General features: G+C 42.1%; 1 protein-coding gene across 9 annotated transcripts in view; it reads right to left on the bottom strand.

Moving 5' to 3' along the window:
- The window catches only part of FNBP1 (formin binding protein 1), a 141,112-nt gene that overhangs the window by 68,806 nt on the left and 50,508 nt on the right, over positions 1 to 21,798 (bottom strand). For all 9 annotated transcript variants that reach the window (XM_060154079.1, XM_060154077.1, XM_060154078.1 and 6 more), the window contains exons 3-4: positions 8,801 to 8,857; positions 7,953 to 8,100 (exon numbers count right to left, since the gene is read on the bottom strand). In XM_060154079.1, coding sequence (XP_060010062.1) covers positions 7,953 to 8,100; positions 8,801 to 8,857 — 205 coding nt within the window. The remainder of the gene's footprint in view (positions 1 to 7,952; positions 8,101 to 8,800; positions 8,858 to 21,798) is intronic.

Below are 21,798 nucleotides of genomic sequence, written 5' to 3'. Positions count from 1 at the left end.
GAAACTGAGATCCCACAAGCTGCATGGCACAGTGCAGCCAAAAAACAAACCAACCAACAAAGACCAACCAAAAAACCAAAACATGTTCTAAACATATTAGAGTCAGTCTGGGCTGCAGAACTGCCTTGTAGGAAATTAAGCCCCTTCGTAAGTTTCATAAATAGGATATAGCCAATACCTAAACTTTTAAATGTGTGGCTTTTATTTTATTTATTTATTTTAAAATTTTATTTATTTATTTATTTCTGGCTGAGTTGGGTCTTTGTTGCTGCACATGGGCCTTCTCTAGTTGCAGCAAGCAGGGGCTACTCTTCGTTGCGGTGCGCGGGCTTCTCATTGCAGTGGCTTCTCTTGTTGTGGAGCACGGGCTCTAGGCACACGGGCTTCAGTAGTTGTGGCACGTGGGCTTCAGTAGTTGTGGCTCGCGGGCTCAGTAGCTGTGGCGCACGGGCTTAGTTGCTCCGCGGCACGTGGGATCTTCCCGGACCAGGGCTCGAACTCGTGTCCCCTGCCTTGGCAGGCAGATTCTTAACCACTGTGTAAATGTGTGGCTTTTAGTATCCACTTTTAAACATTTCCAAAACCTTGGGGGAAATTTTCATATTGTCAATTCTCAGTAATGTGGGGTCTTGCAAGCATTATCTGAGATTTGTAAAAATTTTTAGTGAGTCACTGAAGGTATAATTATTTCCTCCAGAACTCTTCAGATAACCATTGCCAAAAAGTGATTCTGCTCCTGGCCAACATTTCGTAATCAAGCGTTCCTTCCACCTGCCAGGAGAAATGTAGTTGGAGGTTCCAGTAAATGTTGGCTGGAACCTCGCATTCCCCTCCTGGAGCTATAAATCCCCATAAATCCCTCATATGTGGTTAGTGGTGACCACTGCAGATAACCTTACACAGACTCAAAGGTTGGAGCTGAACCTCTCTCTCTAAAATTCTTTAATAACTTGATTCAGAGTGCAAAAACTGCTAGTAAGAGCATATTTATAATAGTTCTTTCAGAGGAATCTATCTGATAGCAACTCTGAATTACCCACATCTCAGATAAGCCAATTCACACCCACATTGATCCTTTCAGCAATTTGGGAATCTCATCTTTTCTTCTTTTAAAGACCATCAATCTCACAAATGGCCAAAGTTTAACCAAGAACCATGAATCTGGTCTGCTTTGACCTCATAGTCTCATTTCTGGGAATTTAGCTTGGAGAAATAGTCCCCACCCCACACACAAAGAAAACAGCTACAGAAGTAAAGAATTCACGGCAGTATGATTTATATAACCAGCTAAATAACTAAATAAATAATCAGAAACCACTAATAGCCTATGATCAAACAATAATTAGTTAAGTGAATTATGTGTTAGAATAATACATAGCCACTAAAATTCTAATTATGAAAACTATATATTTTCATGTAGAAACATATAAAGTGTTTATGATATTGAATGGGGAATAAAGAAAAACAAATTATACCTATACTAGGACTAATACTCTTAAATATTATATGTGTATTATATCCACATATAGAGGATATCAGTACTTCTCTATATAAATAACTATCTATATATCTATAAATGACATCCAGAAGGAAACTTGGAAAAATGATGCTTTTGATTGATAAGGATTGTGAGTTTTTGTTCTTTAATTCAGAGTTTTAGTAACATTCTTTAAAAACTTTGGTAACTAATCAATGAATCACAGCAACTCCCCTTAAAAAGGGAAAGTAAATAGAAGAAACAGACGTTCTTATTGTATGTGGTCAGCTTAAAGAGATGAGGAATCTTGTACTTCCTGTAAGAACGGTCACTGTGTACTTTGACTTATATTCACCCCAAGGACTGGCCACTGAGTCCATTACCTCTAAAGAGAAGGTGAGCATCTTGCCAAAAATACAGTTGCCTTAAGTGGAGCCCATGAGGTGAAGAAATTAAGAGCCCCCCTCCTCTCAGGCTTCCAGGAGTGTTGGTGTTTCCTAATGAGAACTGCTGCTGGCTTGAACACCGGGCTTTGGAAAGAACCTCAATGGCTGTGCTCTTGCAAATGGCAAGTCAGAGCTCTCTTTTAAAGAACTTCCTTTTACAAAATCAACATATTCTCATCAAAACGAGCAAACGGATTTTTGTGTGTCAGGACCAACACTGGTTATTTATAATATTATGTGAGTGAGCTGCATTGTAATAGGAGAACATAGCATATGTGGAAACTGCTGTATAAAAATCATATTTTCTCAAGTCTACAAATAACAAATGCTGGAGAGGGTGTGGAGAAAAGGGAACCCTCCTACTCTGCTGGTGGGAATGTAAGCTGGTGCAGCCATTATGGAAAACAGTATGGAAGTTCCTCAGAAAACTAAAAACAGAACTACCATATGATCCAGCAATTCCACTCCTGGGCATATACCGGGACAAAACTGTAATTCAAAAAGATACACGCACCCCTATGTTCACAGCAACACTATTCACAATAGCCAAAACATGGAAACAACCTAAATGTCCATCAACAGATGAATGGATAAAGAAGATGTGATACATATATACAATGGAATACTACTCAGCCATAAAAAAGAACGAAATAATGCCATCTGCAGCAGCATGGATGGACCTAGAGATTATCATACTAAGTGAAGTAAGTCAGACAAAGAAAAACAAGTATCATATGAAATCGCTTATATGAGGAATCTAAAATACGGCACAAATGAACCTATCTACAAAACAGAAACAGACTCACAGACATAGAGAATGAAGCCAGGGATGGGGGGGCAGGGGTGGTGTGGTGGGGAGGGAGAGGGATGGACTGGGAATTTGGGGTTTAGTAGATGCAAACTATTACATTTAGAATGGATAAACAACAAGGTCCTACTGTATAGCACAGGGAACTATATCCAATCTCCTGGGATAAACCATAATGGAAAAGAATTTTTTTTTTATGTTGACAAAGTCTTTTCACGCTTTTTTTTTTTTTGGCCTCACCACGCGGCATGTGGGATCTTAGTTCCCCGACCAGGGGTCAAACCTGTGCCCCCTGATGCGGAAGCGCAGAGTCTTAACCACTGGACCACCAGGGAAGTCCCAAAAGAAATGTATATATACGTGTGTGTAACTGAGTCACTTTGTTGTACAGCAGAGACTGGCATAACATTGTAAATCAACTATACTTCAATAAAAAATAAAATAAATTTAAAAAAATCATCCTTTCTCCCAAAAACATGAACAAGTACTATCCTATTTTACTTTTAAGACTTCAAGAGTTTTTAAAATTAATTTTTATTGGAGTATAGTTGATTTACAATGTTGTGTTAGCTTCTGCTGTACTGCAAAGTGAATCAGTTATACCTTTAAGACTTTAAGCTTTTGTTTACGATCAAACAGCTGGCCCAGGAGCATGATATGGCCTCAGAGGCAAGGAGAATATCCATCTCTCCCACTATGTTACTGTCTTCTACTTCCTTTCAAATCCATTCAAAAAAGGAAGGAAACCTCATCTTTTGCTTGGTGAGCTATTTCTCACCAGGCACTCTTGTTAGAGATTCATCTATCGAAATATCTCAAAATCTATATGAAAAATAATTTTCTACTAGTATTTTGAACTGAACTTGGAAATCCTCTCTATATGCAGTAACAAGATCCAGCAGTAATCCTGTAAATTCTAAATCGTCCCTTTGGGCAGGGAGGATTTCGCCACTGTATCAAATGGCCCAAAATGTATTAGGCTGATGGTTAAGAATGGTACTTAAGCAAGATACTATTTCTAGTCAGCCATGAGAAACAGTAACTCGACCTAAAATTTTAAAAGCGGCTTGTTTTCAATGCCATCAGCCAATTCAACATTTTTTAGACTGGTCCTGTTATGGACAATATTGTTATGACATATGGTCACAAGGAGACCTGTATCTGCTCCTGTTTTCTGTAATAAACCCTGATCAAACCCTTTCTGGAGTAGAAAGGAGATTCTGTATTGAGAAACAGAATGACCTGATGGAAGGTACCAGATATGCAGTGCCTATACATCAGTACGCAGAGTGGTGCTAGATGGTTTGTACCTGTCTTCTTGCGATCCTCCCCTGAACTCGGGAAGGTGGTTTATAATAATCAGCCTCAGTTACAGATGCAGAACTGGCTGCTCAGAGAGTTATATAACCTGCCTAAGGTTTCCTAGCTGGTGGGGCTGCCGGAGTCCTGAGTGGGTTTGTTGACTGCAGAAACTGGGTCCTTTCCTCTCCTCCCTGACGGCCGGGAGCTGCGGCTCTCTGGACATACTGCTGATTGAGGCTCTCCTCTCCTCTGAAGAAGATCTGAAGTTCACTGTCAGCCCTTCATGGTCCCGCATCGAAGCAGCAACTGGATTTGACCCCAGAAGAGCTGGATTTGGGCTCTCACTCTGTTGTGGCCCTTCTGCTGATAATTACCATCACTAGAAAGTGGAAACCATCACATTCTACTGTGGTTTTGACAGTCATCCTTATGAAAATTAGATCACTTACTAAGAAAAGTCAGGGTAGCCAAAGGTGAAAGGTTGCAAGGAGAAACACTGCATAGTATGAAATGATCTCAAGGAGCCCTTTCTACAGCTGACTGCTGATGGAGACCTTCACACCAGTCAGCCCAGCATCCTGGGGTGTAAGATCCAGAAAATAACTCAGTGGGAACCAGAGCATGTGTGTGAATGTGCGCTGCCCTGAGACGTGGGCTGCCTGGTAGCAAAATGTAAGATAATGAGCACAATGTATAAGATAACGGCCCTCCCCCTCCCCCAGGGATGCTGTAAGGATAGAAGTCAGTTATTATAACCTGTAAAAACGAGGGGCTTGAGGGGCTTCTCTGTGGCACAGTGGTTGAGAGTCCGCCTGCCGATGCAGGGGACACGGGTTCGTGCCCTGGTCCGGGAAGATCCCACATGCCGCGGAGCGGCTGGGCCCGTGAGCCACGGCCGCTGAGCCTGTGCGTCCGGAGCCTGTGCTCCGCAACGGGAGAGGCCACAACAGTGAGAGGCCCGCGTACCGCAAAAAAAAAAAAACAAAACAAAAACGAACACTTGAGCCAAACAGTTAAATATCCAATATTATGAGAGTAATTTTAGAAATCAGAGAACATCAACACAATGCCACATCATGCAGTCATTCAAAATAACGGTAGCTATTACCCACATAATAAGCAAAGCAGAAATGCTCATGATGCGTGATATTAAAACACCACAAATGTACTTACTGATATTCTTTCTAAAATTTTAAAAGGTTTCACAATTTCTTAAACTTTCATCTCAACAGAATTACAAAAGGCTTTAAGACAGCATACTGTTTACAGTTCCTCTCAACAGAACATCTGACTCAGAGAAGTGTACGTGTAATTCCCCTTAAAATAAAAGGAACGCTATGTATCGCAAGATATTATTTAACCTGTGTCTGCACCACCTATAATTTACTCATTAAATTTCTATAATTTTTTATTAAAAAAGAAAAAGAATTCAAAGTACAGACATGACAGACTGTAAAAAAGACATGATTACCAGTGAGTAAATAAAACAGAAGGACACAATCATAACATAGCAAAGAAATACAAGGATCTGCAACTAGTAAAACAAAGTCTAACTGAGAACTAAGCTATGTCGAAGAAGGCTGCTTCTACTTCTCAATTCTTTCTTTCACTCCAAGAGTATTGATCGAGAGCCTGCTTTGTGCCACACTGGGCACCGTTCCAGGGACTGAGAATACAACAGTGGACAAGAAAATTCTTGCCCTAGTGGAGCTTACAGCGTGGGGTGAAAGAAAAACAAACAAGTAAATACATAAAATGTTAGATGCTCATTAAGTACTAAAGAAAAATAAAGCAGGGGGACGTGGTAGAAATGGGGTGGAGAAGGTGGGGGGACTTTGTAATTTTAAATAAGGTAAACAAGATAGACCTCCATGAGATGATATTCCTGAGAAAGAAGTCAGGAAGTGAGTTCTGCAGATACCTGGGGGAAAAGCTTACCAAGGCGAGAAAGGCCAGTGCAAAGGCCCTAGGGCAGGATCGCACAGGGTAAGAAGGCCACGTGGTTGGAGGGGGAGAATTCAAAAAAAGTAGGAGAGGCCAAGTTATGTGGGCTTCACATTTCATGATTCACTCCAGAAATACAATTAATGATTGCTACTATGATTCACTCCAGAAATACAATTAATGATTGCTACTAAGGTAAATACACAGAGTTTTTGTTTAGGGTGTTGGCTAAAATGCTAAACTGTATGAGTGAAGGAAGGTCAGCAAGAGACACAAGCCACTGACCAAAGTAACAAATAAGAAGAAGGTATAAACTTTGCAAGGTCAAGGGAAAGTCAGGAACCAGGGAAGTAGTCCAGCATCGTGTTCAGATTTACTGTGTTTACTTTATGATTATATTAGGTATTTTGCTTAATTCCAAATCTTAATATTCTGTTTCACTTCTTCCTTTCCATCATATAAAAGAAAAGCTCTCCTTTTCTTATAAAAGACCAGTCTCCATGGTCTATAGATACTGTCACCAAATTGGAGCTCTGGTGCAGGGTTTCTCAGCCCCTATGGACATTTTGGACCAGGTAATTCTTTGTCGTGGAGGCTGTTCTTTGTGTTATAGGATGTTTAGCAGCACCTTTGGGTTCTACCCACTAGATGCCAGTAGCAACCCCCCAGCTATAATGCCCCTAACAACCAAAAATGTCTCCAGACATTGACAAATGTTTGCTGGGGCGGGGAGCAAAATTGTGCCTGCTTGGTAATCACTGCTTTAATGTGAATAGATAAAAACATCAGCTCAGTGTATTAACTCTTTTTGTAATTCAATGGGTTGATCCTAAGGCATATATCTCTTCCTAACTTCTAAACATACCCAAAGCTATTTGCTACATATTTATAGTTCAGAAAGAACTAAACTCCTCAGATGTTCCAAACGCTTTCCTGTCTCAGGGCCTTTGCACAGCTGCTCCCTCTATTGAATGCTTGTCCCATGCAACTCCTACTTGTCCCTCAAGTCCTGTTAAAGCCTTAACTGTCAAGCCCCCCAGGAAGCTTTCCCATGATCCAGAGCATAAGCATGTTAGGTGTTCCCATTTTTTATATGTTCTCACATATGTACTCGTACTTTGTTGAAACTATCACAACTGCAATTAAATAATTATTTTGGTCATTATTATTTAATATCTCCACCATTTCAGCAAGAACCCTATCAATCTTGTTGTCTCATGTATCTCCAGAGCACTAAAAGAATTACTGTGGACTCAAATTTATATAGAAAAGCATATCACTGGCCAACTTTGGTACTTTATTACTAACAAATTATTATGCACCTCACAGGCGATCAAAGTACAATGATACAGACCACCATGGCTTAATGATAAATCTCTCAGGGCAAAATCTTGACTATGAATATATTTTACTTGAGGGTACATTTTTCCCTTTTGTTAACAACAAAAGCTATGAAAAGACTGTAATGATGACAAGAGGAACAAAAAGGCCCTCTTCATTAGATGACAATGAATGAGCCACGGAACGGAGTGGCTGTAACTGAGGTCATCCTTCTGGCTCTTTTGAACTCCTTGTAACATTTATTTTAACACAGTTTATTCCACACAGCATACATCATATTGTATTGCTTACTCTTGTATATCTGATAGCCGCAAATATATTTAAATTCCTCAAAGGGGTTAGTATTCTGGGATCCACAAATGAGTTTCAGAATGTCCGAGGGATGCTTGAAATCGGATGTAAAGACTAGTCATTTACTCATTAAATTACTATATAATTTACTCATTAAATTACTCCAGTGTTCGTAGAAACACTTTCTACGAACAGGGTCAGGAATGTTTATACGTGTCCCAAAGGTGGCAATTTAAGACCCACCATCTCATATGATTCCATTTATTGATAATTTTAAAACTTGTAGGGATATTCCCATCATCTTTGGTCCATCTCGTAGGAAGAAAAAACAAACTTTAGTTACCGATTTCCTCTCCTGCTTCAATTCCTGGACGTAGCGTGCTAACTCCACGGTGATGTGGGAGGTCATATTCTCGGAGATGACTTCATGCTGTCCAGCATAATCGTTCATCTCATTCAGGGTGGAAAGGAAGGCTTTACATGCTGTATACCTACAGAACAGAACGCACACCACTCCTTTTCAGACAAGGCACATCCTCTCTCATGTTGCTTCCCACCAGCGAAATAGTAATTAAAATCAGGTTAATTTGCATACAGCTCCCATAGGGTCTTGACAATTCATTACACATGAGAGGGTTCTCATCAAAATGGTGCAGAATAAATTACAACTGAATCGTTTTTCATTGTGTAAAGCCAAATTGCCCTACATAAGGCAATATTTGGCTTTGTTAATAGCCCACATATAACCCAAAATACATATACGTACTATAGGTACTAATACCATGGATATTTAGATCTAAATTATAGATAATACTTTTGGACTTTTCATGTTAAGATGTCTTAATTGCTGTCCGAAACAGACATGTTTCTTGGATGAATGAGACGCCTGTATTACAAAACCAAATCAAGATGCAGAGTGTATAATCCACACTTCCTGTATTTGCTTAGATTATATTCTAAGCTTTTCCTAATTACCTTAACTGAAACAATCTGGAATAGGTCTAGTGACTCAGTATGAGTTATTTGAGTAGGTTTTTATTGTCTTTCCCCCAATTTAAAAACTGGCACAGATATGAATGAGGAAGGCAACTTGTTTTCGTAGATATATCTACAAAATATATGTAGATTTCCTTTATAATCATCACCAATGCCATATAGATATTACCACATAACAATCAATGATAAACACACCTGTATTCTTCTTCCTCCTTCGAGTTCTTTTTAGGTTGGTATTTCTTCGAAAGATTCCTAAAACAAAAAGGCAGACATGTCACCTTACACAGAAAGATAACTGAGAAATCAGGAATGAAAGAAGTCAGAGCTTTTGTTTACAAGTTAAAAAAAGAAAAGTCACAAAATGTCCACAGCTGAAATCCATTTGTTTCCTTCCATCTTCCAGCGTGAAAGACTTGCATAGCTTTGACTCTTTTACCTAAAGGTAGAGCAAATAAGAACAGAAATGGTCGCCAACTGGTCGTTTACCTGGATGTTAAGACCTGACATTATTTAACCGGAGAGGGCAGACCATGTGTTTCTATGCAACCATTATTGCTCTAAATCCAAGGCAAGCATATGGACTGAGTCCAGATGTTTAAATGAAAAATCAAAGTGTCAAGGGCAGGTTTTCAAGGCTGTGTGCCGCTCTCCCAAAACCTAATGAAAACTACTTGTGAATAAGTCTTCTTGAAGGAGGTAGAGACAATATTTGGGGGGATGTTTATGCTAAGACATTTAGCAAGGAGAACTTTTAACCTGCCTAGCAGGCTTGCACTGAACACACTCAGATTAGTCAAAATTGCTCTAATCTATCTTCCTAATCCCATCTCCAGGTCAAGAATCCAGATACTCTCCTCTACATTCTGCATGCTTCAAATTACACAAAAACTAAGAGGTAATCTTGAAAAAAGAAAACTCACTAACATTTGTTCCACTGATTGATTTCTTTTGGGTTCTGATTTTGGCTTCTGTAGTTAGAAGAACAGCCATAAAGGGACTTCCCTGGTGGTCCAGTGGTTAAGAATCCATCTTGCAATGCAGGGGACACCAGTTCGAACCCTGGTCGGGGAACTAAGATCCCACATGCGGGAGGGCAGCTAAGCCCATGCGCCACAACTAGACAGAAGCCTGTGCGATGCAACAAAAGATCCCATGTGCTGCAACTAAGACCTGATGCAGCCAATAAATAATAAATAAATAAATATTGAAAAAAAAGGAAGAAGAACAGCCATAGATAAAGAGGATGTGGTACATATATACAATGGAATACTACTCAGCCATTAAAAAGAATGAAATAATGCCATTTGCAGCAACATGGATGGACCTGGAGTAAGGATGGACCTTACTAAGTGAAGTAAGCCAGAAAGAGAAAGACAAATACCATATGATATCACTTATATGTAGAATCTAAAATATGGCACAAATAAACCTATCTACGAAACAGAAACAGACTCACAGACATAGAGAACAGACTTGTGGTTGCCAAGGGGGAGAGGGCTGGAGGAGGGATGGACTGAGAGTTTGGGGTTAGTAGATGCAAACTATTACATATAGAATGGATGGACAACAAGGTCCTACTATATAGCACAGGGAACTATATTCAATGTCCTGGGATAAACCATAATCGAAAAGAATATGAAAAAGAATGTGTGTGTGTGTGTGTGTGTGTGTGTGTGTCTGTATATATATATATATATAGAGAGAGAGAGAGAGCGAGCGCGAGAGCTGAGTCACTTTGCTGTACAGCAGAAATTAACATCAACTATACTTCAATTTAAAAAAAAAGAGGGCTTCCCTGGTGGCGCAGTGGTTGAGAGTCCGCCTGCCGATGCAGGGGACGCGGGTTCGTGCCCCGGTCCGGGAAGATCCCACATGCCACGGAGCGGCTGGGCCCGTGAGCCATGGCCGCTGAGCCTGCGCGTCCGGAGCCTGTGCTCCGCAGCGGGAGAGGCCACAACAGTGAGAGGCCCGCGTACCGGAAAAAAAAAAAAAAAGAAGCAGAACAACAGCCCTAGGAGTGGACTAGTGGTCCACAGTGGGACTCCATATGACAGCATCTCAGTATTCACTTCCCTGTTTATTCCATGTTGCTATTCCTCTTTCATAGTAGCTACTTTCATTATTTCACATTCTATTTCTTTCATTTCCCCTAAATCTACAGATATACCTAGAAAAGTGTGCAATAATAAGTTTACAATTTTGATCACGGTACGTTTTACAGACAAAGCGAAATGTGAGTTCACCTCTAACAGGTGTTACTAGGTGACATGAGAGGCAGAGGACTTCAGTAAAAAGGACGTTGCTCTGGGAACCCAGAGGCCACATGACTAGATGGTGTAACCTCAGACAAAGCAATGGGCAAGCCTGTGCTTCCAGTTGCTCATCTGTAAGCCTGAGTCAGGTGGGTGAAATGACCTCTATTGTCCCTTAAAGTTTGGAAATTCCCAGGGAATATATATCACCCAATAGAATAGTGATTATTGCAATTACTTTAAAAAGAAGTCATGGGGTTTCCCTGGTGGCACAGTGGTCGAGAGTCTGCCTGCCGATGCAGGGGACGCGGGTTCGTGTCCCGGTCTGGGAAGATCCCACATGCCGTGGAGCGGCTGGGCCCGTGAGCCATGGCCGCTGAGCCTGCGCGTCCAGAGCCTGTGCTCCACAACGGGAGAGGCCACAACAGAGAGAGGCCCGTGTACCACAAAAGCAAAAAAAAAGAAGTCATGGGTATATAACAATTTAAAAAGTATAATTAGACAAACTGATGAAAGAAAAATCTACTGACTTGGAGGCTGCTATCACGTGAGCTATGCTTAAACAAACTACATTGTGTTTTCTCTACTGATACTCTGGATACACAGTAAAGATTATCTAATAGATCTAGATTTGAAAGAATGTGAAAAAGCAGTATTTCCTTGAAGCAGGTGCCTTAGAGAAAAATTAATGCAAAAGAGAGAAATTTTTGTTTTTAATTTAATTTAATTTTTTTAACATCTTTATTGGAGTATAATTGCTTTACAATGGTGTGTTAGTTTCTGCTTTATAACAAAGTGAATCAGCTATACATAGCTGATTCACTTTGTTAAGAGAGATAAATCTTACATATTGAAAGCATGGTAGAATTCTTTGAGTTGCCTACCACATTTAGTCCTTAAAAAGGTAGATTTAATAAAAACAATAGCTCCGACTTACATGTACCAGGAATAAAAGGGGAGCCATGGAAAGCAGATGACTAATCAATAGGTTATTTTCCAAATATATTTGAAGCAGCATATATGGGACCTGCAGTATTGAAAAGCCTGGAGGTTGCATGTGAGATATTTTTAGTGCATGGTTTTAAATACTGACCATTTCTTCTGCTAACTATAAAATTACAAATGGAAAATGTCACTTCTAAATTCACATCTTATATAAAAACTCATTCAAAACTGTTATTTTAGAGGTTGATTTAAATCTACATTTTCTTTTTAGCTTTCAGTCATTAGCAGATGTAAAAATAACTTAAACTTTATATCTAGTTGAAGGGACCATAGCTTGAAGAGATCCAGGTGAAACCAGTACTTTTTATAGTTCCGTTTTACCAGTCAAATCCTAACCGGGATTAAAGACCTGTTGTGGGTGATCTCCAGTAAAGACGGTCCAGTACTGAAGAATGATTATCACTTTGACGATGTTAGCATATATAGCATTCAAAATGCTTCTTAAAAGCATCAGTGGGGCTTCCCTGGTGGCGCAGTGGTTGAGAGTCCGCCTGCCGATGCAGGGGACGCGGGTTCATGCCCCGGTCTGGGAGGATCCCACGTGCCACGGAGCGGCTGGGCCCGTGGGCCGTGGCCGCTGGGCCTGCACATCCGGAGCCTGTGCTCCGCAACGGGAGAGGCCACGGCAGTGAGAGGCCCGCGTACCGCAAAAAAAAAAAAAAAAAAAAAAAAAAGCATCAATGAATAATTCACTCTATACACACCAGCAGAAAACTAAAGGCTTAAGAGGTCTAGAAGGGATAAGGATATTTCTCTCAGGGACCACTACAAAAAAAAGAGCACCTTGCATTTCCATTCTCTGGAGGTGGGCTTTCTCACCCTATTTGTATGAGGTTATTTTAAAAATAAGCAGGCAAATAAACACCAAAAGCATCTTTAAATTTATGGCGTCTTTCTGAGAAATTTAAATTGTTTTATGCACTTGCTCTTCAGATAGGCTAATTAAAAGGTAAAAGGAAAATATACATCTTTTAATAAAGATACTGGATTTAAATTTGGTTGGTCCTAAGAACTGCGGTGAAGCTTCTAAAAAGGAAAAACTTGGGCCTCATTCCAGACCCTCTGAAATGGAAGGTCCAAGGCTGGACACAGGAATGTTTTGTGTTGTTGGTTTTTTTTTTAATCTGTCTTTTATATTTTAAAAGCTCACCACAGATTGCCAGATAAAGATGGCACAATAAAATCTGATCAGAGAACTGCGCTTTTCCAACAAGAGGCGAAATAAAAGCCAGGAAATTTTCAACAGCAGAAAATAAACCAATGAAGAAAGGCACGTCACCTCAGTCTACACACTCTGAGGAGTGGCGACCAGCGTGAGGGACAGAAAATTCTGGAACAGTGTAGAACAGATGCTTGACCCCACCCTCACAGTCACAGGGAGGGAAACAAGTCCACAGAACCCTGAAAACCGATTCAGACAGAAGTAAACTGAGGGGTGAGTAAGCACTCAGGGGACAGTGACAGAAAAGATCTGAGAGGAAGACATGCAGGCTGACCAGCCAGATGCCAGGACTTGGCAGGAGCTGGGGCTGGCCACCTGGGTCTCTACTTCCCAGGGCTGCAGGCTGAATGCCTGGGGAAGATTACCACAAAACCTAGGGATTCCCAAGGAATAGGGGTGAACGCCTTTGACCTAATGGAGTGAATGCTAAAACAGAACCTCTAACAAAGTTTCAGAACAGACAACAAAACTCAGAGCCCTCAGGGATATTGGCTCGGTGCTTTGTGACAGCCTGGAGGGGTGGGATGGGGAGGGTGGGAGGGAGGGAGACGCAACAGGGAAGACATATGGGAACATATGTTTATGTATGACTGATTCACTTTGTTATAAAGCAGAAACTAACACACCATTGTAAAGCAATTATACCCCAATAAAGATGTAAAAAAATAAAAAAAAAATAAAAAAAAAAACTCAGAGCCTCAAAGACAAGATGTACAGAAACAAGTGCTTTTGAGACCATGCCCCATGGGGTTAATAAAAACTGGTGACGAACAGAAATTCTTGAGCTTGCCTTCCAGTTTATTAAAAACCCCTTCACGTGTAACCTGCCTTCACCGATCGAGCCGATGCTGTAACTGTTGCTACAAAAGGCTTAGCTGTCCTCCAAGCATCACACAGCCGACACAGTAAGATGTTTGCCTGGGTTGTTTTCCAGGAACTCAGAGCTAGCTGTGTCTAGCTCAAGCTCAAGCCAGCTAAGACTGGTCGGGACTCCCTAAAACAGGGCCTGCACAGGTGTCTGGTAAATGACATTTTGACACCAGAGGGCCAAAAACCCCACCGTCAGATCATGCTAGGCGCCTCCATTTTTGAACATGCATTCCAGGAAGAAGCAAGTAACTCAGATACGCCTGCACAGAACACTAATTACCTCACCTCTTCCCTACCTGCAATCACCTTTCCCCACGCCTAAGACTACCCTGTTTCTTTATCCCATAAATATCCCAAGCCTCTCACCTTCAGGGAGGTGGATCTGAGACTTGTTCTCCTACCTCCTCGCTTGGCTGCCTTGTGAATAAACCCTTTCCCTCCTGCAAACCTCGGCGTCTCAGTGTTTGGCTTGTTGCATGTTGGCAAACGAACCTGGTTTGGTAACACTTTCCTCCACGCTTACCCTATAAGGGAGCTCAGAGGGAAAGACCAATGGCACCGGAAGCACAGCAGTGATTATTCACATTCTATCAGATCAAAGAGGGGCACTGGTGTTGTTTGTGTTAATAACAAAAACATGCTTAGGCATCAACCTAAGACGTTTACATGTTTTATCTCATTAAGTCCCCTCAAGAGCCTTATAAGGTGAGAATTATCATCATTATTATTATTCACATATTACAGTTGAAAAAGACAAAGCACAGAGAGTAATTTGTCCCAAATCATATTACTATTAAGCGGAAGAACATCCCAGGCATTGGGACTCTTAGAGTCTGTTACTTGTAACCACTTCACTAAACTGCCTGTATTAAATATAAGCAAGGTGAAGGGATGTAGTATGTAATACAGAAGAAAAGGAAGGGACTTCCCCGGTGGCGCAGTGCTTAAGAATCTGCCTGTCAATGCAGGGGACACAGGTTCGATCCCTGGTCCGAGAAGATCCCACATGCCGCGGAGCAACAAACCCCGTGCGCCACAACTACTGAGCCCGCGCTCTGCAACAAGAGAAGCCACCGCAATGAGAAGCCCACGCACCGCAACGAAGAGTAGCCCCCACCCACTGCAACTAGAGAAAGCCTGCGCACAGCAACGAAGACCCAACGTGGCCAAAAATTAAAAAAAATAAAAACGAAAAGGAAGGAAGAAAATGACAGAGAAAAACCCAATCTGGAAGAAAACATACAAGGAAATGAAGCAAATCCTAACTCCTCCAGAATATTTGACACGATAAACAAATTTAATAAAACCACAAAGCCAATAAAGCAAGAATCCCCAGCCTACAGGACAAAACAGAATGGGATGAAACTGGGAGGCTGCAAAGCTAAGGAAATGAACTAGGAACGAAAACACACAACTCCAGAGCTAATAAATAAATTAGGCTGGATATCAAATTTAAGAGAGGAAAGTTTTAAGACAATCATAACGTGGAAAGTAACTCTCATAATCAGAAAAAGAAAAAAGATCTGAAGAACAAGATGCTGTAACATAAGGAAAATGGATCTCTGAAGCATATGACCCAATAAGTAGAATAGAAAAAAATTCAGATATAATTGAAGAAAGTTCCCCTGAAATAAATTATTGACTTTTTATATGAAAGGGAAATTGACAAAGAGTGATCAACCACAAGGCATTGCTTGGTAAGGTTATCAAACTGCTAAAGTGGAACAAAAAATTCTTCACATACAGAGTCAAAAAAGCAAGTCACCTACAAAGAATAAAAATTTGGCTGGCCCCAGACTTTTCAACCAGAAGACAATGCAGCAGCAAAGTTTGGAGAGAAAAGTATGACCAGAGAATAATCAAGTCAAATTGTTGTTAAGTGCAGTCGACCCTCCACATCTGTGGGATCTACATCCACAGAGTCAACCAACTGTGATCAAAAATATTGGGGGGAAAATTCCAGAAAGTTCCGAAAAGCAACACGTGAATTACTTCATGATGGCAACTGTTTACACAGCATTTACATTGTATTAGGTATTATAAGTAATCAAGAGATGCTTTAAAGTATACAGAAGGATGTGTGTAGATTATACACAAATACTATGCCATGTTATATAAGGGACTTGAGCATCTTCAGATTTTGGTATCTGAGGCGGGCGGGGGCAGGGGCTGGTGTTCCTGGAACCAATCCCCCACGGATTCTGAGGGGTGACTGGATAGTGGCATTCTCAAACAAGAAAGAACTGAAGGAGTATGCCACAGGCTCCTATAGGGGGAAGATAACTCTATTTTTCTTGAGGCCAACAAACAAGTAGAGAGGCTGTGGTAGAAGGAATGGTGATGAGCATAAATCTATAATTAAGACAAATTAACTGTGAGACTCATGTTACAGACTAAATTATATAACTCAATTAGGAGAGGAAGTAAAACAGGTAGATACTATTTTCTTTATGTTTCCTAGCAGTGAGTCAATTGAGCCTGTTTAAAATTACAACATGAGTTAAAGCAAAAACAAAAACAAACAAAAAACAGGAATGACACCCTACACATTTTTCATAATCTTTTTGCTAAATCTTATAAGAATTTGTTTAATATTTCAAGTTTGCTAAATCCTTCAGTTTCACTTTAATAAAATCTTTTTAATTGTTCAAGTAAATTTAAATTTAATACCTTGCATATACAATATGCAACATATTTTATAAAATGACTTTTACACAGTTACCTTTCATTTACAATGAGATCCAATTTAAAAAAAAAAAATTGACCAGGACAAGAATGGTTCATCAAGAAGAAAGTACAACGGCTCAAATGTACAAAAACATACTCAACCTCATTCATGCTAAGAGACAAATTACCTTTCAGACGTAGCAATTTTTACTTATCAAATCGGCAAAGATAAAAAAGATGGGTAACAAGAAGCATTGAGGGTCAAGGCGAGTAGCACCGCCACGAACTCTGAAGTGGTGATAAGGGTCACAGCCTCCGAGAAGGGCAACTTGGCAAATTCTACCAGAACCAAAGTGCTACTTTTAGGAACTTATTCTCTAGATATGCTTGCCCAAGTGTATCATGCAAGGTTATCCAGTGCAACTTTGTTCAGAGTTGCAAACAACTGGAAACAACATATCCACCAATTCAATGCAACACTGTATAGTTGTAAATAGTAAAAATGAACTCTCGGAATAATTTCCAGGATGCAGAAAGGCAAGGGCACACTGAACTACTGGGGAAGCAAGGAAGAAAACACACTTCCTTGCCTGTGTATCCATAATATCTCTCTGGAAGGATACGTAAGAGACAGATAACATTTATTGTCCCTGGGAACAGGGGTAAGAGAAGGGACACTCCACTGTAAACCATTTTGTACCTTTAGAAGTTTTAATCATATGAATTCATTACCTGGTCATAACAAATAATTTAATTTGTTTTATTTTTGTTTGTTTTGGCTGCGTTGGGTCTTTGATGCTGAGGGCAGGCTTTCTGTAGTTGCAGTGAGCGGGGGCTACTGTTCCTTGCAGTGTGCGGGCTTCTCATTGCGGTGGCTTCTCTTGTTGCAGAGCACAGGCTCTAGGGTGCATGGCCTTCAGCAGTTGTGGTGAGTGGGCTCAGTAGTTGTGGTGCACGGGCTTAGCTGCTCTGAGGCATGTGGGATCTTCCTGGACCAGGGATCGAACTCATGTCCCCTGCACTGGCAGGCATATTTTTAGCCACTGTGCCACTAGTGAAGTCCTCTTTGTTTATTTTTAAAGAAACAGTTGCTAAGGGGCAATCAATAGTTGGTTCTCTTATATAGGTCATGTAAGATGTTTTAAGATTATATTAAGGGGACTTCCCTGGTGGCACAGTGGTTAAGAAGCCACCTGCCAATGTAGGGGACATGGGTTCAAGCCCTGGTCCGGGAAGATCCCACATGCCACGGAGCAATTAAGCCCGTGCGCCACAACTACTGAGCCTGCGCTCTAGAGCCCGTGAGCCACAACTACTGAAGCCCGCGAACCTAGAGCCCATGCTCCACAACAAGAGAAGCCACCGCAATGAGAAGCCCATGCACCGCAATGAAGAGTAGCCCCCACTCGCCACAACTAGAGAAAGCCCGCACGCAGCAACGAAGACCCAATGCAGCCATAAATAGAAAATAAAAATTTTAAAAAAGATTATATTAAGAATTTGGGACTTTCCTGGTGGTCCAGTGGTAAAGAATCTGCCTTCCAATGCAGGGAACGTGGGTTCAATCCCTGGTCAGGGAACTAAGATCCCACAGGCCACGGGGCAACTAAGCTCCGGTGCCACAACTACTGAGCTCATGCACCTCAACTAGAGCCTGTGAGCCCAAACTACAGAGCCCACGTGCTCTAGAACCTGCGCACCACAACTACAGATTACACGCGCCCTGGAGCCTGAGCGCCACAACTAGGGAAGAGAAAACCCACACGTCACAACTAGAGAGAAGCCCACACCCACAATGAAAGATCCCGCGTGCCTCAACGAAGATCCTGCGTGCTGCAACTAAGACCCGATGCAGCCAAAAATAAATAAAATAAATAAATCTTTTTATAAAACAAAAAGATTATATTAAGAATTTGACCCTATGCTGCCTTGAATGGATAATAACTATAGCAGGGGTCAGCAAACTTATATATAAGCACGTATATATGTATATGCTTATACATAAAAGCAAATTTATAAAGGGCCAGACAGTAAATATATTAGACCTGCAGCCCCAGGGTCACGGGGCTGCAAAAGCAGCCATGGACAATACACAGATGAACGGACGCACCTGTATTCCAGTAAAGCTTTGTGTACAAAACCAGGCAGTGATGGGTTTGGCCATGGCCATGGCCAGCAGTTTGTTAACCACTGACCTACAGAAATCAAAGCCCTAATTATCATCTTCCATGTCTAAAATAAGTTAGAGTCTTTTTTCCTCTAATGCAGAAAAGAAATTATTTAACGACAGACAACTCCCCAAAGAGACCATGATGGTTTTTCAACATCATATTGATGTTTTAAGCAAGTCTTTGTTGAATATGCTCCAGTCACACTGGTCTTTCCATTCCTTGAACATGTCCCCACCTCAAGACCTTTGCGCTCGCTGATTCCTTGGCCTGGAAGAACTGCTCTCAGATCTTTGCATGCCTGCTTTCTCCTTGTCTGTCAGTTCTCAAGCAATGGATTTCCCTGGCCAGTCAGGCTAAGTAAGCCTTGCCCCGCCCCCATCATCTTCTAATGCATCACTGGTTTTACTTATTCGGGGTGATAAACGCTATCTTTAAATGATTTACTGCCTTGCTTATTTGCATGCAGTCTTTTTTCCATAGTGAGAAGGTGAGTCCCTCAGGCTCAGGCACTTCCTGTGTCTCATTCACTAGAGTCTCCCCCGCCCCCAACTCTGTTGACACATTATTAGTTGTTCTGTTTGTTTTTAAACCTTCATCAGCTCCCATAGGCCTGTGCGGGCACATAATTCTCCTTGAAGCAGTGCTGACCAAATATTGTAGACCTGTTCCCTGTTGATTCACTCTTTCTACAGCTATTTACTAAGCACCTATTTTATGCACTGTTCCATACTACAGGGATTCATTAGTGAACACAACGCAAAGAGCCCTCTGCCCTTGAGAGGCTTATATTCTAGCAGGGAGGGAGCAGAAGACAACGAACAACACAATATGTAAGAAAATTACATAATGTTAGAAAGTTATCAGCGCTTTGGAAAAACCGAAAAGTCCAGCAGGGAGGCAGGGAGGCCCTTACTGAGGAGGTGACATCTGAGCAAAGACTTGAAGGAGGTGAGGGAGTTGGCCACGTGGACCCTGGGGGATGGACCTCTAGGTGACAACATCTATATGAAAGGCCAATGCAGCATCCCTGGGGTGACAGCATGTCTGGCATGTACAAGATACAGCACGGAGGCCAATTCTGTTAGAGCAGAGATACAAAGGGAGAGAGAGAAGAGGTAAAGTCTGAGAGGTAGAGAGACCCGTTCACGAAGGGCTTTATAGGACATCCACTGTAAGGATATTCGATTTACTTCGAGGGAAATGGGGAGACGTTGGTGTTTTGAATGAGGAGTGCTGTGATCTGGCTGTCTGTGGAAAAGACGGACAGTAGGAAATAAGGGAGGAATAAGAAACCAGTTAGAAGATTCATAGTAAGCCAGGTAAGAGGTGATGGGGGCTTGGACCACAGTACCAGCAGTGGAGGTGCTGAGAAGGGCAGGGATCCTGGATCAATCTGGAAAGCAGAGGTACCAGGACTTCCCGATGGGGGCGGGGGAGTGTGGGAGAAAGACAAAAGCCAAAGATGACTCTGGAGTTTTTGACCCAAGGAAGGAAGGATGCAGCTGCCCTCCAGCAGAGCCGGGGAGTTGCGGGGAGCTGGGCTGCGGAGATGCAGATTTTGTTGGGATTTTTTTGTTTGTTTTTTGGCTGCATTGGGTCTTCGTTGCTGCATGCAGGCTTTCTCTAGCTGCGGCGAGTGGGGGCTACTCTTCGTTGCCGTGCACGGGCTTCTTATTGCGGTGGCTTCTCTTGTTGTGGAGCACGGGCTCTAGGCACGCAGGCTTCAGTAATTGTAGCATGCAGGCTCAGTAGTCGTGGCGCACAGGCTCAACTGCTCCACGGCATGTGGGATCTTCCTGGACCAGGGCTTGAACCCATGTCCCCTGCATTGGCAGGTGGACTCACAACCACTGCGCCACCAGGAAAGCCCCGGAAATGCAGACTTTGAGTGGATATTCTGTTTCAGACATCCAAATGGAGATTCTGAGTAACCTGTTTCTGGAGTTCAGGACAGAGATCAAGCTTGGAGACATCTGTTGCCGTAGAGATCGTACTTAAAGCCATCACCAGGAGAGTATAAATAGAGAAGGGAAGATGATGGAGGACTGGGTGCCAGGGCACATCGGGGTGAAGTGGCAGAAGGAAAGGAGGAACCGCGAAGGAGGTTGAGCAGAGCTTTTGAAGAGCTTCTGGTGAGATAGGAATGAAGCCAAGAGACTGGGGTTTCAGAGACCAAGCAAGAAAAGTGTTTCGAGGAGGGAGCACCCACCCCTTCAAAGATGCTGAGGGGTCAAGGGTGGTGAGGACTGAGGACAGGCGACTGGGTGGGACAGGATGAAGGTCACTGGTGCCCCGAGGAGCTGTTCTGGTGCACAGGTGCAGGTGAGCTAAATAGGGAGAGGAGGGGAACTGGAGAGACATTGTTGGGAAGGTTTGCTGCAAAGGAAGGCAAAGAAATGGTGGCAGCTGGTGGGGGAAGTGAGCTCAAGAGAAGTTTTGTTTTCTTGTTTGTTTTTTAATGATGGGAGACAGTGGTACATTTTTGTGACCATGGGAATAATCCAGTAGAAAGTAAAGCCTTGATAACACAGGAGACAGAGGAAAACTAGTGGGGACAGAGCTCCAGAGTCGGAGAGATGGGGGAAGATCTAGTGTGCAAGAGGAGGGCTTGGATTCAGCCAGGAGCATCAGAGGGAGGGGGCATCCAGGTGTGGGAACAGATGCTGACAGATGGGTTACAGGGCCTGAGAGCCTGAGGGTGTTTTCCTCTATCTGCTTCAATTTTCTCAGTGAAGTAGGAAGCAAGTGGTGAGGATGGGAAGGGAGGTGTTGGGGTTTGTGGAAAGAGAAGCTATGAAAGACGCAGGCAGGTGGGAAAGCAAACCAACAAAGGGCAGGTAGTATGATTACTCATCAGCCTCAAGGGCCCGGCCCAGATCTCAGTCCAAAGGATTAGAAAACACCTCCAAAGGATTAGCAATTGTCTTGAATTGTCTTGAATTACTCATAATCTTTTTTTATCAACTTCTCCCAATAAGCACAAATTTAGATACTTTGCAGGGATGT

This window comes from Lagenorhynchus albirostris, chromosome 7, assembly GCF_949774975.1.
Source record: "Lagenorhynchus albirostris chromosome 7, mLagAlb1.1, whole genome shotgun sequence".
NCBI classification, from domain to species: domain Eukaryota; kingdom Metazoa; phylum Chordata; class Mammalia; order Artiodactyla; family Delphinidae; genus Lagenorhynchus; species Lagenorhynchus albirostris.
The sequence above is the reverse complement of the archived record's forward strand: the minus strand, read 5'-3'. Positions and strand labels throughout refer to the sequence as shown.